This window comes from Microcebus murinus, chromosome 18 (genome assembly GCF_040939455.1).
Source record: "Microcebus murinus isolate Inina chromosome 18, M.murinus_Inina_mat1.0, whole genome shotgun sequence".
NCBI classification, from domain to species: domain Eukaryota; kingdom Metazoa; phylum Chordata; class Mammalia; order Primates; family Cheirogaleidae; genus Microcebus; species Microcebus murinus.
Window position 1 is genome coordinate 30,123,863 of NC_134121.1, and position 23,829 is coordinate 30,147,691.

Consider the following 23,829-nt stretch of genomic DNA (forward strand, 5'->3'; position numbering starts at 1 on the left):
GAAAATCTGGTTACTTAGTTATTAAGATATTATTTATTAAGATAGAGCTTTTTGTACAGAAGTAATCTAATTTTCATTTTGAATATACAGAATGGTTCTCAATATTTTTCCTGCAATTTTACTTCATATGTATAATATATTCATATATCAGTAATATTTCTCTTTATATGCAGTGATTGTCAAAGAGATGGAAGAGTCAGTGGCAGTAGGGTGAAGAGAGGGAAATATACTATTCTCTTGTTAAGAATAACTGGTGAATATGGCAAAATAAATTTCACCATAATTTCCCCAAAATTACTGACCTTTTTCATATAGGGAAACTGGAAGTTGTAAACAATACAATCTTCTGCAATATTCTAAATTTTACTCCTTTTAAAAAAATAAAATCAAGATTATATTCTCAAAGGTTTTTTTGTTCTCCTCTACCAATTCTAGATACATCTTAAACTATTCTGGAAGTGAAGGAAATGATACTGTCTTTTGGGCAAATCACATCCACTCTGGATTTTTATATAATTATGTTTAATAGTATAAGTAATCAAGTTGTAAAGGATATGATTTGACCTGTGACATGTAAAAGCTGCATAAAAATGAATCATATTAGGAGTTTAGTATTATGACTCACCTCAAAATAAAATGAAAAATCAGATTATTTGGACTTTCACAAAATAAATATTCCCTGGAACAGTTAGTTTTAAAAGTCACTATGGTGGCTCATACCCATAATCTCAGCACTTTAGAAGCCCAAGGTATGAGGACTGCTTGAGGCCACGAGTTCAAGACCAGCCTGGGCAACATAGTGAGACCTTGTCTCTACAAAAAAATTTAAAAATTAGCTGGGCGTGGTGACTAGTGATGGTAGTCCAAGCTACTCAGGAGGCTGAGGTGGGATGGCCTGAGCTCAGGAGTTCAAGGCTGCAGTGAGGTAATATCATGCTACTGTACTTCCAGCCTGAGTGACACCCAGTCTCTTTAAAAAAAAAAAAAAAAAAGTCACTATGGTATTATTAAGTTTCGATAAAACAGGGATTCATGCAACTTGACTATTATAATTTCAAATACAGTCCTTTAGTTTTTTTCCTAGACAGAGTCTTGCTCTGTTGTCCAGGCTGGAGTGCAGTTGTATCATCACAGCTCACTGCAATCTCAAACTCCTGGGCTCAATCAATCTTCCTGCCTCAGCCTCTCAAGTAGCTAGGATTTAAAGGTGCACACCACCACACCTGGCTAATTTTTCTATTTTTTGTAGAGATGGAGTCTCACTCTTACTCAGGCTAGTCTTAAACTCCTGACTCAAGGGATTCTCCAGCCTTGGCCTCCCAGAGTGCTAGGATTACAGGTGTGAGCCACTGCACCTGGCTCTTTAGCTTTTTTTACAAGGAAATTTTCTATCAATTCTGTATTTGTGCAAATTAAATTTAAACAACTAGTAAACATTTCACACTTTATGAATCTCAGAAAAAATAAAATAAAAACTTCCCAGAAATAATGGTAAATTTTAATTCAAAAAAATCTCTCAATAAATCTGAACTATGAATTAGAAATGTACGTTCTATATTTTAAAATAAAAAAATTAATAAGCATTTCTCTTAAAGTTATTTTGTTGGGGAAAATGATTATGCCAAATAAAATCAATTCTCTAAAATTAAAAAATTTTAGTATTAGTTAATTTTACATTTCAACCTTTTTATAATGAAAGAAAGCCTTTTCAGTGTAAAATGTCATTGTTTGCTTTTGAAAACCTGAAAGAATATGAGCTCCACCTGCTGACTAAATACCAGCACTTAGCATTTTCGCCTTTAGTTACTGTTTGACATAGTTATTATATGCTTTGTATATGAAAAGGGAAGATAAAATCAATAAAGCGGTATTTTTTGCTTTACTCCAGATGGTTATATTTTAATATCAAACCAAACAAAGTAATTAAGCTCTGAAATAGAAAAGGTAGAGTCTACACCCACAGACAGGTAATCTGAAACAAAATTTGGCATCTCTTAATTTTATTTTATTTTTTTTTTATTTTTTTTTTTTTTTTGAGACAGAGTCTCACTTTGTTGTCCAGGCTAGAGTGAGTGCCGTGGCGTCAGCCTAGCTCACAGCAACCTCAAACTCCTGGGCTTGAGTGATCCTTCTGCCTCAGCCTCCCGAGTAGCTGGGACTACAGGCATGCGCCACCATGCCCGGCTAATTTTTTATATATATATCAGTTGGCCAATTAAATTCTTTCTATTTATAGTAGAGACGGGGTCTCGCTCTTGCTCAGGCTGGTTTTGAACTCCTGACCTTGAGCAATCCGCCCGCCTCGGCCTCCCAAGAGCTAGGATTACAGGCGTGAGCCACAGCGCCCGGCCCATCTCTTAATTTTAGAATGAATTTTTTAACATAAAGGCAATAATAAAGATGCCAGTGTAACCTACAGCTTTTTGATAATAAGTGGACTTCTGGTACTCACTCTGAAAGGACTGTGTTACTGCTAGATGAAACCATACATACACAATATTTGCTGCTTTGAGTAGGAAAAAAATGATCTACTACCTGCATCAAAGTGGGTGAGAAAATTTGTGATACACTCTTGCCATAATTCCAACCTCAGAATAGTGCCATATGATGGAGAATAAATCCCAAGTTCCTAGCTTCTACCTGGAGAAGACTGGACTGTACGTCCAAAGTTCTGACTTTTTGGGGTGCCTACCCAAGACACTTGCTTCTATCTTGCCTCTCTTAAAGGACTGACATGACCCAGAAAACTCTATATGCCTGGGACCAGTGAGAACAAAAGAGCTGGACAGCATGCTGCTGCTTTAGAGGCCCTATGACACAAGAGACAAATAGAAGGGTACAAGAGAGTATGGCACCCAGTAAGAAAACAAACTGGCAAATACCTCTAATTAGAAATCCATACACACAAGTTTAGAGAAGACAGATCCACAGAAAAGGTTTGAGAACCTCCCAGAATGCCTACCTGGCTGGACAGGAGAAGGTCAGTCCCTGTATGAAACCAGTCTGTAAACACTGTGAGAGGTGGCTGTTTTTTCCAAATGTATGGGTATCATACAAAGTTCCAAGGAACACAAACAGGAAAAAATAACCCTGTCAAAGGAACAAAATCTCCAGAAAGCAACCCTAAAGAAATAAAGGTTTATGAATTATTTGACAAAGAATTTAAAATAACTATCAAAAAAGATGCTCATGAGCTCAAGAAAATGATACAGGAAAAGGCGAATTTCAACAGAATCAAAAAAAATCTAAACAGAAAATTAGGAGCTAAAACAATAATTGAACTGAAAAAATTCACTAGAAGGGTTCAATAACAGACTTAAGCAGAAGAAAGAGTCAACAAACTTGAAGATAGGTCATTTGAAATTATCCAGACAAGCAAAAAAGAAAAAAAAGGGGGGGGGGAGGAGTGAAGAAAACATAAAAGATTTATGGAACACCATCATGCCAACCAATGTATGCATTCTGGTAGTTCTAGAAAGAGAAAGAGAGCAAGGAACGGAAAGCTTATTTACAGAAATAATGACCCAAAACTTGCCAAACCTGAGGGGAAAAAAAGTGACACCCAGATTCAAGAAGCCAAACAAACCCAACTATTTAATAGGATGAACCCATAAGTCCATACCAAGATACATTATAATCAAATTATTAGAAGTCAAAAAATAGAATTCTAAAAACATCAAGAGAAAAGCAACTTGTTACGTACAAGTGAACTCCCATAAGACACTTACAGATTTCTCAGGAGAAACCTTACAAACCAGATCGGAATGGGATGATATATTCAAAGAGCTGAAACAGAAAAACCAAACACAACAACAAAAAAAGCACCTGCCAACTAAGAATACTAACCATCAGAAATGGATAAGAGATAAAGGCTTTTTCAGGTAAACAAAAACTGAGGGACTTTATCATCACTAGACCTGCTTTATAAGATATGCTAAAGAGGGTTTGCTATATAGCAATATGAGAGTATAAAGTTTGCTAGTAAAGGTAAACATACAATACAGAATACTTTAAAATAATAACAATGGTGCATAAATCACTTAATTTTGTACAGAAAAGATAAAAGTATAAAAAAGAAATGTTAATGAACACACAATATAAAAAATGTGATTTGTGACTTCAATAACATAAGTGATGGGAGAAAAGTAAAGCATAGAGGTTTTTTGTTTTGTTTTTGTAGACAGGGTCTCACTCTGTCACCCCAGGCTGGAATGCAGTGGCATGATCATAGCTCACTACAACCTTGAACTGTGGACTCAAGGGATTCTTCTGCCTCATTCTCCTGAGCAGCAAGGACTAAGTTTGTTGTTGTTGTTGTTCTGTTTTGTTTTTTGAGACAGGGTCTCACTATATTGCTCAGGTTTATCTCAAACTCTTGGCTTCAAGCAGTCCTCTTACCTTGGCCTCTAAAGTGTTGGGATTACAGGCATGAGCCATAAGCCACCACATCCATCCAAAAGTATAGAGTTTTTGTTTGTAGTTGAAATTAACATGTTATCTGTTAAAAAAATTGTTATAACTCTAAGATCCATGTAACCACAAAGGAAATAGAAGACACACAAAAAAATGAGAAAGGAATCAAAGCATGTTACTTCAAAAAGTCAACAAAACACAAAGGAAGACAGCAAGTGAGGAAAAGAGAACCAAAAGAGCTACAAGACAGACCAAACAATGCACATACAGCAACAGTAAATTCTTCTCTATCAATAATTACCTTAAATATAAATGGAAACTTGATATTTTACTCTGTTCATGCTGCTATAACAAAATATCATAGACTGGGTAGCTTAAATAATAAAAATTTATTTCTCATAGTTCTGGAGGCTGGGAAGTCCAAGATAAAGGCAATGGCAGATTCAATTTCTATAATAGAAAAGGCCTGCTTCCTGGTTCAGACTGCTGTTTTCTGAACCAGGAAGGGTTCATAGAGGAAGGGACAGGAAAGCTCTCTCAGGCCTTTTATATAAGGACACTAATACCATTCAGAAGGCTCTGGCCCCATGACCTACTCACCTCCCAAAGGACCCATGTCCTAATGCCACCATGTTGTGGTTGAGAATTTCACCATATGAATTTGGGGGGACATAACATTCACATCACAGTACTTTTTAAATCAAAAGACAAAGAGTAGTTGAATGGATGAAAATCTGTTCCAACTATATGCTATATACAAGAGATTCTTTTTAGGTTTAAGGATACACATAAGTTGAAAGTGAAAGGATGGAAAAGATATTCCTTGCAAAAGATAGCCAGAAGAGCAGGGGTGGCCATACTTCTACCAGACAAAATAGACTTTAAGTCAAAAACTGTCAAAAGAGATAAGAATATTTTATATAATGATAAATAGGTCAATTCACCAGGAAGATATAACAATTATGAATAAATATGCATCTAACATCAAAGTACCTAAATATATAAATATTAAACTGTAGGGAGAAACTGACAACACAATAATAGATTTCAATATCCCATATTCAATCATTCAGACAGGTGATCAATAAAGAAAGAGGACTGAAAAACGCTGTATCTCTTCTTTATCTTCGGTCATGAAAAACAAAAAACAAAACTTATAGATCAAATGGACTTAACTGTTATATACAGAACATTCCCCCCCAAAAGCAGCAGAATACACATTCTTCTCAAGTGTGTAAAGAACATTTCCCAGGACAGATCACATATTTGGTCACAAAACAAGTCTTAACAAATTTGAGATGACTAAAGTAATACCAAGTATCTTTCTAACCACAACAGAATGGAATCAGAATTAAGTAGCAGAAAAAGAACTGGAGAATTCACAAACATGTAGAAATTAAACAACACTCTCTTGAACAACCAATAAGTCGGACAAATAAGAAATCAAAAAGGATATAGAAAATATCTTGACACCAATGAAAACAAAAACATCGTATGGCAAGTAAAGGATGCAGCCAAATTAGTACTAAGAGGAGAGTTTATAGTGGTAAATACCTACATTAAAAAAGGAGAAAGAGCTCAAATAACTCTACAGGTCAAGAAACTAAAGAACTAAATCCAATGTTAGCAGAAGGAAGGAAATGATAAAGAATAGAGGAGAAATAGAGAATGGAAAAATAACCAATTAAATCAACAAAAATAAGAGTTGGTGTTTTTGAAAACAACAAAGTTTGATAAACTAGACTAATCAAGAAAAAAGATGACTCAGACAAAATCAGAAATGAAAGAGGAGATGTTACAATTGATGCTACAGAAATAAAAAGGATTATAAGACAGTACTCTGGGCCGGGCACGGTGGCTCACACCTGTAATCCTAGCTCTCCGGGAGGCCGAGGCAGGAGGATCGTTGGAGTTCGAAACCAACCTGAGCAAGCGCAAGACCCTGTCTCTACTATAAATAGAAATTAGAAATTAATTGGCCAACTAATATATATAGAAAAAATTAGCCAGGCATGGTGGTGCATGCCTGTAGTCCCAGCTACTCGGGAGGCTGAGGCAGCAGGATTGCTTGAGCCCAGGAGTTTGAGGTTGCTGTGAGGTAGGCTGATGCCATGGTACTCATTCTAGCCTGAGCAACAAAGTGAGACTCTGTCTGGAAAAAAAAAAAAAAAAAAGAAAGACAGTACTCTGAACATATGCTAGTAAATTGAATAATCTTGAAGAAATGGATAAATTCCTAGAAACATACAATCAATGAAATCATGAAGAAATAGAAAATCTGAACAGACCTATAACTAGTAAGGACACTTAATCAGTAATAAAAAACCTTCCAACAAAGAAAAGCCCAGTACTAGATGACTTCATTGGTGAGTTCTACCAAACATTAAAAGAATCAATGCCAATTCTTCTTAAACTCTTCTAAACAACTGAACAGCGAATACTTCCAAAACTCTTTTAATGAGGCCAGTGTTTCCCTGACAGCAAAGCCAGAAAATGACACTATAAGAAAACTACAGGGCCAGGCAGGGTGGCTCATGACTATAATCATAGCACTCTGGGAGGCTGTGGCGGGAGGATTGCTTAAGGTCACAAGTCTGAGTAAGAGACCCCCACCTCTACTAAAAATAGAAAAATTAGCCAGGTGTGGTGATGCATTCCTGTAGTCCCAGCTACTGGGGAGGGTGAGGCAGGAGGGATAGCTTGAGCCTAGGAATTTGAGGTTACAGTGAGCTATGATGATGCCACTGCTCTCTAGCCAGGGTGACAGAGTAAGACTCTGTCTCAAAAAAACCCCAAAACAAATAATGAACAAACTAACAAATACAAAAACTATAGACCAATATCCCTAAATGAATAGAGATGAAAACCTTCAACAAAATACCAACAAACAGAATTCATCAGTACATTAAAATGATCATATACTATATATCCTGAAATATAAGGATAGTTCAAAATAGGAAAATCAATGTGATACACTACAGTAGCAAAATAAAAGATAAAAATTATATGATCATATTAATAGATACACAAAAAGTATTTGACAAAATTCAATAGCCTTTTATGATAAAAACTCTCAACAAACTAGTAGAAGGAAATTATCTCAACATAATAAACGCCATATGAAAAGCCCACATCATATGCAAGGGTTAAGAACTGAAAGCTTTTCCTTTAAGACAACAAGGCAAGGGATGTCCATTGTTGCTACTTCTTTTTAACACAGTACTGGAAGTCCTAGCCGGAAATATTAGGCAAGAAAAAGAAATAAAAGAAATCCAAATTGGAAAGGAAGAAGTGAAATTATTTCCCTTCACAGATGACATGATCTCATATGTAGAAAACCCTATAAAGATTCACCCCCAAACAAATTCTGTTAGAACAAATCCAGTACAGTCACAGGATTAAAAAATCACATAAAAATCAGTTGCATGTCTACACACTAACAACCAAAAAAAATTTAGGGGAAAATTCCACTTATAATAGCATTAAAAAGAATAAAATATTTAGGAATAAAAATGTAACTGAGAAGGCAAAAGACTTGCACACTGAAAATTACAAAACATTACTGGAAAACATTAAAGATGACACAAAGAAATCACATCTTCATGGATCCGCAAGACTAAATATTGTTAAAATACACTACTGAAAGTGATCTACAGATTCAGTACAATGCCTATCAAAATCCCAATGGCATTTTTTACAGAAACAGAAAAATCCTAGAATTCATATGGAGCCACAGAGAACGATAAACAGGCAAAACAATTTTGAGAACAAAGATAAAGGCTGCTGCCATAATACTTCCTGATTTTAAAATACATTACAAAACTATATTAATCAAAAAAGTATGGTACTGGCTAAAAAGAAAGATGTATACCAATGGAACAGAATAGAGAGCCTAGAAAAAAACCCTTACATATATGGTTCATCTTCAACAAGGGTGTCAACAGAGATACACAATGGGGAAAGGATAGTTTTATCAACAAACGGTACTGGGAAACAGGATATTCACATGCAGAGAAATGAAATTGGACTCTTATAGTATACCATGGGAAAATCCACTCAAAATGGATTCAAGACTTAATACTGTAAGACCTAAAACAGTAAAGCTCCTAGAAGAAAAAAGGGGGGAAAATTCATAATATTGGTCTTGGCAATAATTTCTTGGATATGATACCAAAAGCACATGCAATAAAAGCAAAAACAGACAAGAGGGGTCACATTACACTAAAAAGTTTCTGGATAGGAAGGTAAACAATCAGTACAGTGAAAAGGTAACCTATGGAATGAGAGAAAGATATTTCCAAACCACATAACTGATAAGGGGTTAATCTCCAAAATATATAAGGAATTCCTACACCTCAACAGCAAAAAACCAACAAACAGATAAGTCCAAATAACCCAATTAAAAAATGGGCAAAGTACTTGAACAGACATTTCTCCAAAGAAGACATACAGATGGCCAATAGGTATATGAAAAGATACTCAACATCGCTAATCAGAGAAATGCAAACCAAATCCACAATGAGATGCAATTATCATCTCATACCTACTGTCAGTATCAGAAATAAAAAAAAAAAAAAGAAAATAAGCATTAGGGAGGACGTGGAGAAATTGGAATGACAAACAGTGCAGTTGCTGTGGAGAATGGTATAGAGGTTCCTCAAAAAATTAAAACTTCAACTACCATACAATCCACTAATTCCATTCTTGGTATTTATTTTTAAAAAACTGTAATCAGGATCTTCAAGAAATAGCTGCTCTCCCATGTTCACTGTAGCATTGTTCCCAATATTCAAGAGGTAGAACAACATAAATCTATGTTGACAGATGAATATGGTATAATGAATATGGTATAATGTATACATATAACAAAATGTATTCATAAAATAGTTATTCAGGTATAGGAAAGAAGAAAATCTTGTCAGATACCACAATATGGATGAATCTTGAGGCCATTAGGCCAAGTGAAATAAGCCAGTCACAGGACAAATACAGCATCATTCAATTTATATACAAGGTATGTAAAATAGTCAAACTCAGAAACAAGGTGGTTGCCAGTGGATAAGGGGAGGGGAAATGGGAATTGGTGTTCAACTGGTTTAAAATTTCAGTTATGCAAAATTAAAAAGTTCTAGAGATCTGTATAATATTGTCCTTATAGTTAACAATATTGTACTGTACACTTAAAAAGCTGTTAATAAGATAGCATATTATATGTTTTTAGCACAACAAAAACCACAGCTTGTTACTGGTAGTTACTATAGATTTCACTGTATACTCAGCTAAGAATCTTACCAGATATATAGCGACTTGGGTTATTCCTGAAGCGATCATCCACCAGAATAAGCGCTCCCCAATCATTTCTGTGTCGAATGCACCTACAAAAAATAGGGGGAAAATCAAACTATAATGTTGAAAATCCAGGTTTCTAGTGGGACAGAAATTTGAAAAACTCAATGTGTGTATGAGATTTATTTCTTCCTTTCCTCTCTCCCTCCCTTCTCTCTCTTTTTCCTCTTCTTTCTTTTCTTTCGACACAGAATCTCACTGTCGCCCCAGGTGTAGAGTACAGCGGTATCATCATAGCTCACTGCAACCTCAAACTCTCGGGCTTAAGAAATCCTCTTGCCTCAGGCTCCCGTGCAGCTGGGACTACAGAAGCCTGCCATGACACACGGCTAATTTTTCTATTTTTAGTAGAGACAGGGTCTCTCCCTTTTGCTCAGGCTAGTCTCCAAACTCTTGAGCTCAAGGAATCCTCCAGCTTTGGCCTACCAGAATGCTAGGATTATAGGTGTGAGTCACCATGCCCTGACTGACTGACTGACTGACTGACTATCTATCTATATATATTTTTTTGAGATAGAGTCTCACTCTGTTGGCCCGGCTAGAGTGCTGTGGCATCAGCCTAGCAGCAACCTCACACTCCTGGGCTCAAGCAATCCTTCTGCCTCAACCTCCTGAGTAGCTGAGACTACAGGCATGCGCCACCATGCCTGGCTAACTTTTTCTATATATTTTTAGTTGTCCAGCTAATTTCTATTTTTTTTTTAGTAGAGATGGGGTCTCAGTCTTGCTCAGGCTGGTCTCGAACTCCTGAGCTCAAACCATCCGCCCGCCTTGGCCTCCCAGAGTGCTAGGATTACATGCATGAGCCACTGCACCCAGCCCAGACTATATATTTCTTTAATCAATTCATTATTATGAAAAGTTATAGAAGCTACCCAGTACAATGTACCAAAAGAGGTGCATAAAGAAATCCCCTACTTCTCCCAACTAACTTGTATCCAAAAATGTTATATGCATTTTATTTTGAAATCAAGAAAATTATAGAAAATATTTTCCAAGACCTTCTTACTTAGCTACAAACACCATTTTTTACCTTAAGTATTATTAACAATTATGTTTTATGTAAACATCCTTTTTACTAGTTTGAGTTTTTATCATGAATGAACACATAATTTTGTCAAAATTGTTTTAAAATCAATTGATATAATTATGTAGTTTTTCTCCTTTCAACTGCTAATATAGGAAATCACACTGGTTCATTTTCAAATACTGAACCAGTCGTGTATTCCTAGGTTAACCATATGTGGTCATGGTTCATTCTTTCTAGATTGTTGGATTCAATTGACTAGTATTTAAAAAATATTTTAAAATAATTATTTAAAAACTTTAAAGTATACAATTCAATAGTTTTCAGTACATTTTTAAGGTTGTACAACCTATAGCATTATCCATTCCAGAATACTTTCTTCACCCCAAAAAGAAACCCCATGCGTATTAGCAGTCACTCCAAATTATCCTAATTATTTCCCATTACTTCTGGCAACAACTAATATTCCCTGTACCTAAAGATTTGCCTATTCTGGACATTTTATTTAACTAGAATTATATTAATACAATATGTAGCATTTTGTATCTGGCTTATTTTACTTAGTGGGATGTTTTCAAGATTCACTCATATCATGTATTAGTACTTCATAAGTTAATAGACAATTGCATTGTTTCTACTTTTTGGTTATTATAAATAATGCTGCCAGGGTATTTTCCAATTTCCCTTGTGATTTCTTCTTTAACCCACTGGTTGTTTAAAGAGTGTGTGATTGAATTTCCACGTATTTGTGAGTTTTCCTTTTTTCTTCTGTTACTGATTTCCAGTTTCATTCTTTGTGGTTAAAAAGATACTTTTAATGATTTCAACCTTATAAAATTTATGAAAACTTATTTTACGGCCTAACATATGGTCTATCCTGAAGAATGTGCCATGTTAACTGGAGAAGAATGTATATTTTGTTGTTAATGAAGTGTGCTATAGATGTATGCTAGGTTTGTTTGGAGTTGTTGGTTTTGTTTTGTTCAAGAGTTCTACTTTCTGTTGATTTCATATAAAGAATATATCTTCATTGATATTCTCTAACTGGCGAACTGAGACACCATTCCCATAATTTCCTGTAGTTCTTTTGACTTAGTTTCCTTAGCTCTTGAACATATTTAAACTAGCTTTATCTGCTAAGTAAAATGTCTGGGCTTCCCTCAGGCACAGTATCTACTGATCCTCCTGCCTCAGTCTCCTGAGTAGATGAGACTACAGGTATGTACCATCACACCCACCCAATTTCTTTTAAAGTTATTTATGAAGACAGGGTCTTGCTATGTTGCGCAGGCTAGTCCTGAACTCCTGGCCTCAAGCAATCCTCCTGCCTTGGCCTCCCACAGTGCTGGGATTTATAGGTGTGAACCAGCAAGCCTGGCCCACAACAGTACACTTTAAATAATATCATGTGGCAAGTCTATAAATCAGGTTATTCTGTCCTCAGTTTTTTGTTGTGGTGACTTTTCTGAAATAATTCTGTAAAGTCTGTATTCTGTCATGTGTAGCCATTGAAGACTACTTGGTTAGCTTAGTAGCCAGCTAGTAATAAGACAGAGATTTCTTTAAATGTCTAGGACCAATATATCTCCCATTCTTTGCCAGGAGGCTCTGCATGTGTGTTGGGACACACTTTCAACCCTCAGCAAGGTGGGTAACAACTCTGCTTCAGTCTTCACTTTGTTTCAGCAGAGCATCAAGGTGATAGCTTAGGGCCGCTTTAGGTCTTTCCTTAGCATGTGCACATCCCTGGTCGTGAGCATAGTCTTTTACACATATGCATGTCCCTCTAAAATCCCAGGAATATGTGAGAACTTTGAAAGCCCCCTATGGACATCTAATTTCTCAGCTTTTCTATTTAATTATTTTTTCTTAGCTAGCCTCTTAATTGCCCATAATGTCATTCGTTGTCTCAGGCAGCTATAAAAAGTTAAACAATTGCCTGGGTGAGTTCTGAGTCAGGTCAAATAAAGATAGCCTTGTCAGCGGGGGTCTTCCAGGGGACAGGTAATATAATGGCAATTCTCTGGGAATACACTCCAGCCCCATTTTTCCCCTTCATGGCTGTCAGGTTGCTGGCTTTGACCATGTCAGGCCGTTGGTTTATAAGGCTACTGTGAACTTGGAGAGAGGAGGATGGGAATAGGGCAAGTTCAAATTCCACAAAGCTCACTGTTTGTAATGAGATTCAGTCATTTTTCATAAATAAATGCTTTCTGGAAATGCTGTAACCTTTGGTTAATATTTAGAGTTTTGATAAAGTTGATGTAACTGCTTTTGAATATTTTCTCATTGCTTTTAGAATTTTCAGAAGTCTTTGTCAGTGTTGAAGATCTCATCCAATTTGCTAATACTTGAAGAACATCTTCAGCAATGTTCAAGAGGGATATTGACCTGTAGTTTTCTTCTCATTTTCTTTTGTTTTTGCATAGTCTTCACCTGGTTTTAACAGCTGGCCACATAAAATAAATTGGGAAGGGTTCCATCTTCTGTATTCTGGAAGTGATCGTGTAGAATTGGTGTTATTAATATTTCTTCTTTAAATGTTTGTTAATATTTGCTAATGAACCCATCTGTGTGGAGAACTTTTTCAGAAGGCTTTTAACTATAATTTGATTTCTTTCATAGAGGACTACTCACCTATTTCATCTTTGGGTGAGTTTTGGTATTTAGCAGGTTTTGAGGAATTATCTATGTCATCTGAGTTATCAAATGTATATGTATAGTTTTATTCACAGTATTTTCATACTATCCTTTTAAGGTCTGTGGAATCTGCAGTAACATCACTTCTTCCTGATACTAATAATTGTGGCTTCTCTTTTTTTTTGTCAATTTTGCTAGAGGTTTATTGACTTTTTGATCTTTTCAAAGAGCCTGATTTTAGTTTAGTTGATTTTCTATTGTTTTGTTTTCAATTTCATTGATTTATACTTTTTTTTTATCATTTCCTTGTTTGCTTTACATTTATTTTGCTCTTTTTTTCTAGCTGCTTAAGGTAGAAACTCAGATCATTGAGATCTTTTTTTCTAAAATAAGCATTTGATGGTATCAATTTCCTTCTGAGCATTGCTTTTGCTGCAGCCCGAAAGTTTTGATATATTTTCATTTTGGATCACTTCAAAATATTTTCTAACTTTACTTGACAGTTCCTATCTATGTATTAATTAGAAGTATCCTAACTAATTTCCAAGCATTTGAGTATTTTTGTTATTGATTTCTAGTTTAATTTTATTATGATCAGAGATCACACTTAGTGTGACTTTTTTTTTTTTTAAGGCTGGTCAAGTGGAGCAGTGGGAGTGGAGAAGGAACAAAGGAATCTGTAACTGGTTGTGATCAATTAGTTGTAAACACCACTGCACTTGGACCAACCAGTATGACTTTTTAATGGTCAATCAAGTATGACAATGTTCTACATTGGAACTATTCTATCTGCACTTGAAATAATGTTTACTTTCCTATTGTTAAGTGGAGCACTCTGTAATGTTAGCTCAATGCTGTTGGTTAATAATGTTGTTCAAGTCTTCTATATCTTTAATAGTTTGTCTACCAGTTCTCAGTAGAGAAGAGGAATTACTAAGAGAGGAATTTTGAAGTCTTCAACTATAATTATGGATGTCTATTTCTCTCTTCAGATTTGTCAGTTTTTGCTTCATGTTTCTTGAAACCCTGTATTTAGGTGCATACACATTTAGGATTGCTACGTCTACTTGGTGAATTGGCCCTTTTATCATTATGTAATGTCCCTTTTATCCCTATTAATTTTATTTGCTCTGAATTCTACTTGATCTGAAATTAATATAGTTACTCTAGCTAGTTCATTGGGATTTTGAATTACAAGTCAAAAATTTCCCTATAAACTTTGAAGATAATTTTCTCTTTTAGCCTCGATATTGCTTTTCAGAAGTCTGCTGCAATTGTGATTCCCTATCTTCTGTATGACTCTTGTCATTTTCATCTCTGGAAGATTTTAACACCTTTTCTTTATCCCAGGTACTTGGAAATTACACGGTGAGATGCATTTTGATCTGGGAAATTTCAGTTTTATTTTCCAAGCTCTATTTGGCATTTAAAAATTGTTGGTATCATGTTAATGTCTAAGAACTTTTTTTTTTCTTGTTTCATGGAGGCAATATTCTACCTCTTTATGCATATTACTGATACTTTAAAAAAAAAGATTTCTACTATATAGGAGTTGGCAAACTACAGCACACAGAGCAAATGTAGCCCATGTCTTATTTTTATACAGCCTGCAAGGTAGGAATGGCATTTATATTCTTAACGGGGTTAAGGAAAAAAAAAAACAAAGAATATGTACCAGAGACTATATGTGGCTTGCAAAGCCTAAAATATATACAATAGTCCCCCCTTATCTATGATTTCACTTGCTGTGGTTTCAGTTACCATGGTCGACCTTAGTCTGAAAATATTAAATAGAAAATTCCAGAAATAAACAATTCAAAAGTTTTAAATTGCATGCTGTTCTGAGTAGTGTAATAAAATCTCATGCCGTCCCACTCAGGACGTTAATCGTGCCTTTGTCCAGCATATGCATATTGTACATATTTTCTGCCCATTAGTCACTTAGTAGCCATCCCAGTTATCAGATCAAAAAAACATAGTGTATATATATATATATATATAGGGTTCAGTACTATTCCATGGTTCAGGCATTCACTAGGGTTCTTGGAACATACCCTACAGATAAGTGGGGACTACTGAACTTTCTGGTTCTTTATAGAAAAAGTTGGCCAATCCTGACTCTATTTTATTGTACTGTTTCTGTTTTCTCTTTGTTCTTCTGCCTTGTTGTATTGTTGGAATTGGTTTGCAATTCTGGTGAAGACTGTACTTTAGAGTAAGGTACTACAACACTGATTGGCAGCTCTGTAAGTATGGGTGGGACTTACAGGCTGGGAGTAATTTGGTAGGAATAGGGCCAATTTGTAGACTTTTTTTTTTTTTTTGGAGTGGTCAGTTTCCCTAGAGGAATTAATATGTAAGACTGACTGTTAGCCTACTTAGAGCTGAGAAGAAAAAGAGGGGATGGAGTTCTCACATTCAGTACATAGAATTCATATACATAATATGTATGTATTAACCCCCATCTTTTTTTTTGAGACAGAGTCTCACTCTGTTGCCCTGGCTAGAGTGCCATGGCATCAGCCTAGCTCACAACAACCTCAAACTCCTGGGCTCAAGCGATCCTTCTGCCTCAGCCTCCTGAGTAGCTGAGACTACAGGCATGCGCCACCATGCCTGGCTAATATTTTCTATATACTGAGTAGTGTAATAAATTTCTATTTTTTAGTAGAATTAATTTCTATTTAATTAATTTCTATTTTTTAGTAGAGATGGGGTCTCGCTCTTGCTGAGGCTGGTTTCGAACTCCTGACCTTGAGTGATCCTCCTGCCTCGGCCTCCCAGAGTTCTAGGATTACAGGTGTGAGCCACAATGCCCGGCCTAACCCCCATCTTTAACACAACCTTAAGCTGTGCCTGGTGTTGAATACAGAGATTCTCTAGTTAGTTCAACCTTTCCATAAGTAAACCTGAGTAGGGGAAGGTGCTAATTGCTTGTTACACTAACTTGCAACCAATCCTCCTGTTTTTAACCTTACTTTAGTACCCCATGTCCTAGGCTTTTCCACACATGAATCTGGAGGTTCTTAAATTTACAGTGATGAAAGTCAATATCTATTTATTAAAAATTAAAATTTTTTTGAGACAGGGTCTCACTTTGTTGCCCAGGCTGGAATGTAATGGGGAGATCATGGTTAACTGCAACCTCTGACTCCTGGGCTCAAGAGATCCTCCTGGCTCAGCCTCTCAAGTAGCTAGGACTGCAGGCATGTAGCACCACACCCAGTTAATTTTTCTTTAAAAATCTTTTGTGGAGATAGGAGTCTGGCGTCAAACTCGTGGCCTCAAGTGATCATCCTAGCCTGGCCTCCCAAAGTGCTGACATTACAGGCATGTGCTATTGTTCCTGGCCATCGCTGTAGATTTAAATTTGATCTTTCCTTACCTACTCAGTCATTTAGTAATTCAGTTCTTTTCCAGCATTGAAAATTTGTTGACAACTCTTGTCTGCCATTGTCTACTCTCTTACTCTTTATAACTTTGTAGGTTTGACATTTTTATTCCTTTACTATCATAGGATTTTGAGGAAGTGAAAAGTAACATAAATGTTCAATTTTTCCATAAAGACTTTAAAAATCTAAACTTTATTGGGCAATCTTTTTTGATACTAAAATAATCCATAGGTTCCAAGGCAACAGACCATAACATTGGGCAGGATGGGAAGATGATGAGTACTGTTACTATAGAAGAATGTTGAAAATCAATGGAAAGTCAGGGTGCCTCTCTATTTTGGTTCCAGTCTGATTTGTGTATAAAGTGTCCTATGGTAGAAAGGTATTTAAGTTTCCTTTTTCCATTGTTTTCATACTGTCTTGCTCAAATGAATTATACCAAAGATTTTAAGTAAAGTAGACTAGTTAGGAAACTAAGTACAGTTGTAACCTGGTTGCAAAACCATCTGGTATGTTTCCAAAGGCTATTATTATATTTCATGGACTTATATTACTTCAGATACTCTAACAGTCCCATGTGGGCTTAAAAAAAATAACATAAAATTCAGCCAGTTTCTGCTTACTTTAGATCTTCTAGATGTATCCCTTATAAGAAGAGTGCCTCAGAGTATAAGCGCATTTTCTGTCAATCAACACAATGAGTTTTATGAAATGACATAAAACATTCACTAGATTTTTTTTTTAAATTTTAAAACATTTTATTGATTTGTTTTCAAAAGGATAATAAGTTCCTTTGTAACAAATTGCTACTTGATATTGTTTCATTGAAAATCAGTAAAATGATAGCTAGGCTCTCCATTTAAAAAAAAACTAATAAAATACTAGATGTACAGTATTATATATCATTACTACAAACGCATAATTTTTGTGATATTCTACAAAAGCATGTTGTGAAGCTCTAAAAGCTCTCTGGGCAATGTGGTTATAGTGGGAAAAAGCACTGAACCTCACTCATTCAACAAGCATTTGTTAAAAATCTATGTCCCAACTGACACACAGTTGATGAACACATGTTCGGGGAAGGAAAAAGATATAAACAAGCTATTACAATACAATGAGATATATGCTATAATGCAGATAACATACAAAATGCTATGTTTACTAAGGTTTAAATAACTCTAGTTGGAGAAATTTAAAAAGTTCTCATGAAGGGCATGACCTTCAACTATGTTTTGATTGCTAAATTTGCCAAATGACTGGTATGGTAACTTATTGCTAAGGCAGAGAGTAATGAAAGAAAATGGTATGTTTAATAGTGAGATGTTTATGTTTAATAGTGAAAAATTTAGCGGATGGAGGTAGGGCATAATGAAAAAGCAGGTCTTGCAGTTTTAGAAGTAGGTGGGACCGAAATGTAAAAGGCTAGTTAGTAGCTAAGTAACCTCAGAAAAGTAATTTAATCTCTCACCATCAGTCTAAAAATAAAACAATCAAATGAAACATGCACTACCAACATGGACTATTAAAAATGATCAATTGAAGAATCTAATGAGATAATGTATGTGGAAAAAGTTTATAAATGACAAAGTAGGATATGAATATAACTTATTTCATATGGTTTCTTGAAATTCAAGGTATTGCTTGTATTAATGGGGGAAAAAACTGAGATAAGAATATTTATATTTCTGAAATTGAGTATAATAACTAAAAGTTAAGAATTTCAAATATATATTCAAGCTCCCCAAGAAACTATTAACTGAATATTAAAATTCAAACAAAACAGGTTAATCAGCAGGGAGAAACAAAGTAAGCAGATGAAATCCTTCAGTAACAACTTGCAGTGCAACTCATTTTCAAGTAAAATGGGATTTCTAGGCAGAAAAGGGCAGCAGGATGTCAGTAGCTTAGCCACAGAACTGAATCACTCAGATTGAAGAAAAACACCTGCAGGGAGTGATGTGTTCTGGGACTTAAATCTAGTTGTAGTCCTATAGTATCAGTTATATATATGTAAATCTGATCTGCTAATGTGCAAATAAGGTAATGTAACTTGAGAAAAATTTAAATTCTGGATTTGGCTAGATCAGATTATGATTAGCTGTAGGACTTCTAGTTGAACTGCAAGTATGTCAAATGGTCATGTTTTTGTGATTTTACTCTTGTTTTCTTTCCTTTTCTTTTTCGAGACAGGGTCTCGCTCCATTGCCTGGGCTACAGTGAACTAGCATCACCGTAGCTCACTGGAACCTCATACTCCTGGCCTCAAGTGATCCTCCTGCATCAGCCTCCCAGAATGCTGGGATTACAGCCATGAGGCACCACACCTGGCCTTAACCTGTTTCTTTTATATGAATTATCCAAATGCCTTACAGCCTCACTAGGTAAATAATTATTACATGGTTAAGCTAATTAGTTTCACAAATAGAGAATATAGTATCTTAAGTTGTACAAAAACTAATTCGTGTTTATAAATTGAATGTTGATGACCTATAGTATGAAATCATACAGTCATATGCTATATATTTCAGTCAATGATGGACCACATATAAGACAGTGATTCCATAACAGAAAACAGAGCTAAAAAATTCCTACTGCCTAGTGATGTCTTAGCCTTCCTAATGTTGTAGCACAACACATTACTCATGTGTTTCTGATGATGCTGGTGTAAACAAACCTGTGCTGTCTCCACAGTTATCAAGTATTGTACATAATTATATGTGCTATACTTTTATATAACAATAATAAATGACTATGTTACTGGTTTATGTATTTCTTATACAGTAATTCTTTTTTATTTTTTTTGTGAGACAGAGTCTCACTCTGTTGCCCAGGCTAGAGTGCCGTGGCGTCAGTTTAGCTCACAGCAACCTCAAACTCCTAGGCTCAAGCAATCCTTCTGCCTCAGCCTCCCAAGTAGCTGGGACTACAGGCACACACCACCATGCCGGGCTAATTTTTTCTATATATTTTTAGTTGGCCAATTAATTTCTTTCTATTTTTTTTCTTAGTAGAGACAGGGGTCTCGCTCTTGCTCAGGCTGGTTTCGAACTCCTGACCTTGAGCGATCTGCCCGCCTAGGCCTTCCAGAGTGCTAGGATTACAGGCGTGAGCACCCGGCTACAGTAATTCTTATCACTATTTTAGAGTGTACTTCTACTTGTAAAGAAAAAAAAAAAGTATAAAACAGCCTCAGGCAGGTCCTTCAGGAGGTATTCCAGAAGGCATTGTTACCATAGGAGAAGACAACTCTGTACATATTATGTATTCCCCTTGAAGACTTTCCAATGGAAAAAGATGTGGAGGTGGAAGACAGTGATATTGATGATCCTGACCCCGTGTAGGCAATGTGTGTGCTTGTGTCTTACATTTTAACAAAAAACTTTAAAAAGAAAAAAAAAATTAAACAGGAAAAAGGTTATAGAATATGGATATAAAGAAAGAAAATATTTTTTGTAAATCTGTACAATGTGCTTGTGTTTTAAGCTAAGTGTTACTTTATACACTTTTTTATAACTTCTTGATTCTTTTATAGTACCAAAGTTATCATAGGGTAGTCTAAGTGTACAGTGTTTATAAAGTCTACAGTAGTGTACAGTAATGTCCTAAGCCTTCACATTGACTCACTACTCACTCACTTACCCAGAGCAACTTCCTGTCCTGTAAGCTTCATTTATGGTAAATGCCACATACAGGTGAACTATTTTTTATATACCACGTATTTATACTTTTTTGCTGTTCCCTTTCTATGTTTGGATATGTTTAGAGACACAAATACTTATCACTGTATTATAATTGCCTGTAATATTCAGTACAGTAACATGCTGAACAAGTCTACAGCCTAGGAGCAATAGGCTAACCTATACAGCCTAGGTATACAGTAAGCCATGTCAGCTAGGTTTAAGTACACTCTATTATGTTTCCACAACAACAAAATTATCTAACAACTCATTTCTCAGAACATATCCACATGACTGTATAAAATGATGATTTAAAAACTAGTAAAAACACAAATCTTAATGGGTAAGAATTCTTCAAAAATGGAGTATTATGATTCAATGTTATTTAGTTGGTGGTAATTCTTTAGTAACATGACCATGGCTTGCTTTAAAACTTCTTGAATGATTTGCTAAATGCTTTATTGCCCATTTCTACTTCTCAAAAAAGTAACTACTTTATCTTTTCTTTCTTTCTTTTTTTTGAGACAGAGTCTCGCTTTGTTGCCCAGGCCCAGTGAGTGCCATGGCGTCAGCCTAGCTCACAGCAACCTCAAACTCCTGGGCTTAAGCAATCCTGCTGCCTCAGCCTCCCAAGTAGCTGGGACTATAGGCATGTGCCACCATGCCCGGCTAATTTTTTCTATATATATTAGTTGGCCAATTAATTTGTTTCTATTTATAGTAGAGACGGGGTCTCACTCTTGCTCAGGCTGGTTTTGAACTCCTGACCTCGAGCAATCCACCCGCCTCGGCCTCGGCCTGCCAGAGTGCTAGGATTACAGGCGTGAGCCACTGCGCCCGGCCTATCTTTTCTTTCTTTACTTAATCAATATTCTTCAGTTTCAATGTTATCCATCAACATTATCACCATATGTAGAAGACACAGGAAAGTATAGATTGCAACATACTGTTATCTAAACCTTAGAAATGACCTTAAAATGGAAATATTTTTTTCCTGCTAGATGCCCTCTTTACATAGAAGCTGAATAAACAATTATCCAATTACGAGATCTCACATGGCAGTACAAGAGATTTTGTATTTGAAAATAGTAAAAGATACATGGATTCTACACATTTTCAATTATTAAAAGTGTACTTTGTATATGGAATACCTCTTCACAACTAGTATATTAATTTTATTCCCCGACATACTGGGGGAGGAAGGAAAAGTGTTGTTTTTCAATAAAATCATCATCTGAGCTTTGATGTTCACGAAACTTTTTTTTGATTTGGTGGTGAGCTTCCTCTGCTAAATATTAACCGAGCACCTTTGTGTGCCATTTGTTATTTGACCAATCATAAAATTTCTTTAAAGTTTGGCAGATTGTGAGTTTTGTTTTGGGTCTAAGTTTGTTTATTCTTTTCAAACTGCATGTGACATAATGAAAATATATGAGTTCCTAGGGCTCCAGTTAAATAAAATTTTACCAAATTTATTATAAAGAGTAAAGTAGCAAGACTAGCTCCCTATATATCCCTGGTCACAGAAAATATTACGGTAACATTATATTAAATTTCATTCTACTTACCTACCTAGGGCCTGGTTTAAGGCCCTATATGCTTGAATTTCATACCACTGACGGCCAGGTAAAAGACCTCTCAATTTTGAATGGTGGTCATTATATTGTCGCTTTAGTTCAACCTGATAATTTAAAAATATATTAAAAACATAGTTGATAATTAAAGCTCATTTTATATATATTAACTTCTAACAGTCTGAATATATTTTGTTTTACAGCACTGATTTTTCTCAATTTCATTTAAAAGTTTTATTCATCTTTACATTCCTTAAATTCTCTCATGTGTATAATTAACTGTGTGATGTCAAACAGTTTTGTGGAGATATAATTCATATATAGTAAGTTCCACACACTTTTCATTGTACAAGTAGATGAGTTTTGAGAAATGTATAGTCAGAGAAGCACTATCATAATATAGAACATTTTTATCACCCCCAAAAATTCCCTCCTATTCCCTTTCAGTCAATTTCCTTCCTCCACTGCTGGCTCTAGTAACCATTGATCTGTTTTGTTTTACTGGTTACAGGATTTCATGTAAATGTTATCATAGAGTATGTAATCATTTATATCTGTCTTTTTTCATTAAGCATGCTTTTGGAATTCATCCATGTTGAATTGAAATGCTTATGAGTTCATTCTTTAATATTTTTCAGATCTGGTAAGCTCTACTTTTTAATTGGGATGTTTAGACCATTTACATTTAATGCAGTTATTGTTATCACTTAGTTTACCATCTTGATATCTATTTTCCCATTAGTTCCATCTTCCTTTTATCTTCTGGATCAATTGTTTTTTTCCCCACTACTGCTTCCATTTTATTTCCACTGTTGGATTATTATCTATATGTCTTTTTCTGTGTAATTATTCTAGGTGAGGGAAAAATGCAGGTTCCCCAACACATAACACGTGCTAGCTCAGAGTGCTTGGCAAAATTGTTACAAAGTAGATTAAACCGGTACCAAGATAACTATTGGGCCTAGGAAAAGTGCCCCGCACTTTTCTTGGATGCCTCAGAACTTTCTTACCCTGAAATGGCTGGCTCCAAACTGGCCCTGACTGCTTTAGAGCTGCTTTGGGTGTCCTGTAATGCCCTTTAGTTAACTGTAATACTAAAATCCCTGCCTAGTGGGAAATTGTAATACCATTACCATAGCATGGGTTGTATGACAACATATGATGGTGGTACTACACCTGCATGATATGTTTATGAACAAACAAAGATACAATGTAAAAATTTTGCATTATTCATTGGGAAGAGATTTAAGGCAACACAGGGTGGGCAGATGCAGATTTTTCATGCAAGAAAGCTCCTGTGGAAGAAATTCCTGTACCACCTAGGAGCAAGTGTCCTAGTAAGTAACCTCATCTAACTTGTCAAGCTGTTCTTGTGTGGAGTCATTCTTTGATTGCTCAGTTCCCTCTGTTTGGGGATGGTTTTTCTGTAAAGTCCTGGGATTTTCACGAAACACTTGGGTTTACAATATACATCTCTAACTTACAACAGTCTACCTTAAAGTAATATACCACTTCACATATGGTATAAAAACTATACAACAATATACTTCCGTTTCCCTTTGTCCTCTGTGCTATATTATTCTCATACATTTTAGTTTTACTTATGCTCTAAATCCATAAAACATTGATTTTTTTTATGCTTTAAGTAGTAAATCTTTTTTTTAAATAAACTTTTTAGAATAAGTTTAGATATTTAGAAAAGTTGCAAACATAGTACAGAGATTCTTTACGTCCTTTATCCAATTTCCCCTAATGTTAAC

General features: G+C 35.5%; 1 protein-coding gene across 2 annotated transcripts in view; it reads right to left on the bottom strand.

The window, feature by feature from the left end:
* The window catches only part of BRIP1 (BRCA1 interacting DNA helicase 1), a 161,169-nt gene that overhangs the window by 5,378 nt on the left and 131,962 nt on the right, over positions 1-23,829 (bottom strand). For both annotated transcript variants that reach the window (XM_012773002.3, XM_075994410.1), the window contains 2 exons: positions 22,064-22,176; positions 9,706-9,788 (listed from right to left, as the gene is read on the bottom strand). In XM_012773002.3, coding sequence (XP_012628456.1) covers positions 9,706-9,788; positions 22,064-22,176 — 196 coding nt within the window. The remainder of the gene's footprint in view (positions 1-9,705; positions 9,789-22,063; positions 22,177-23,829) is intronic.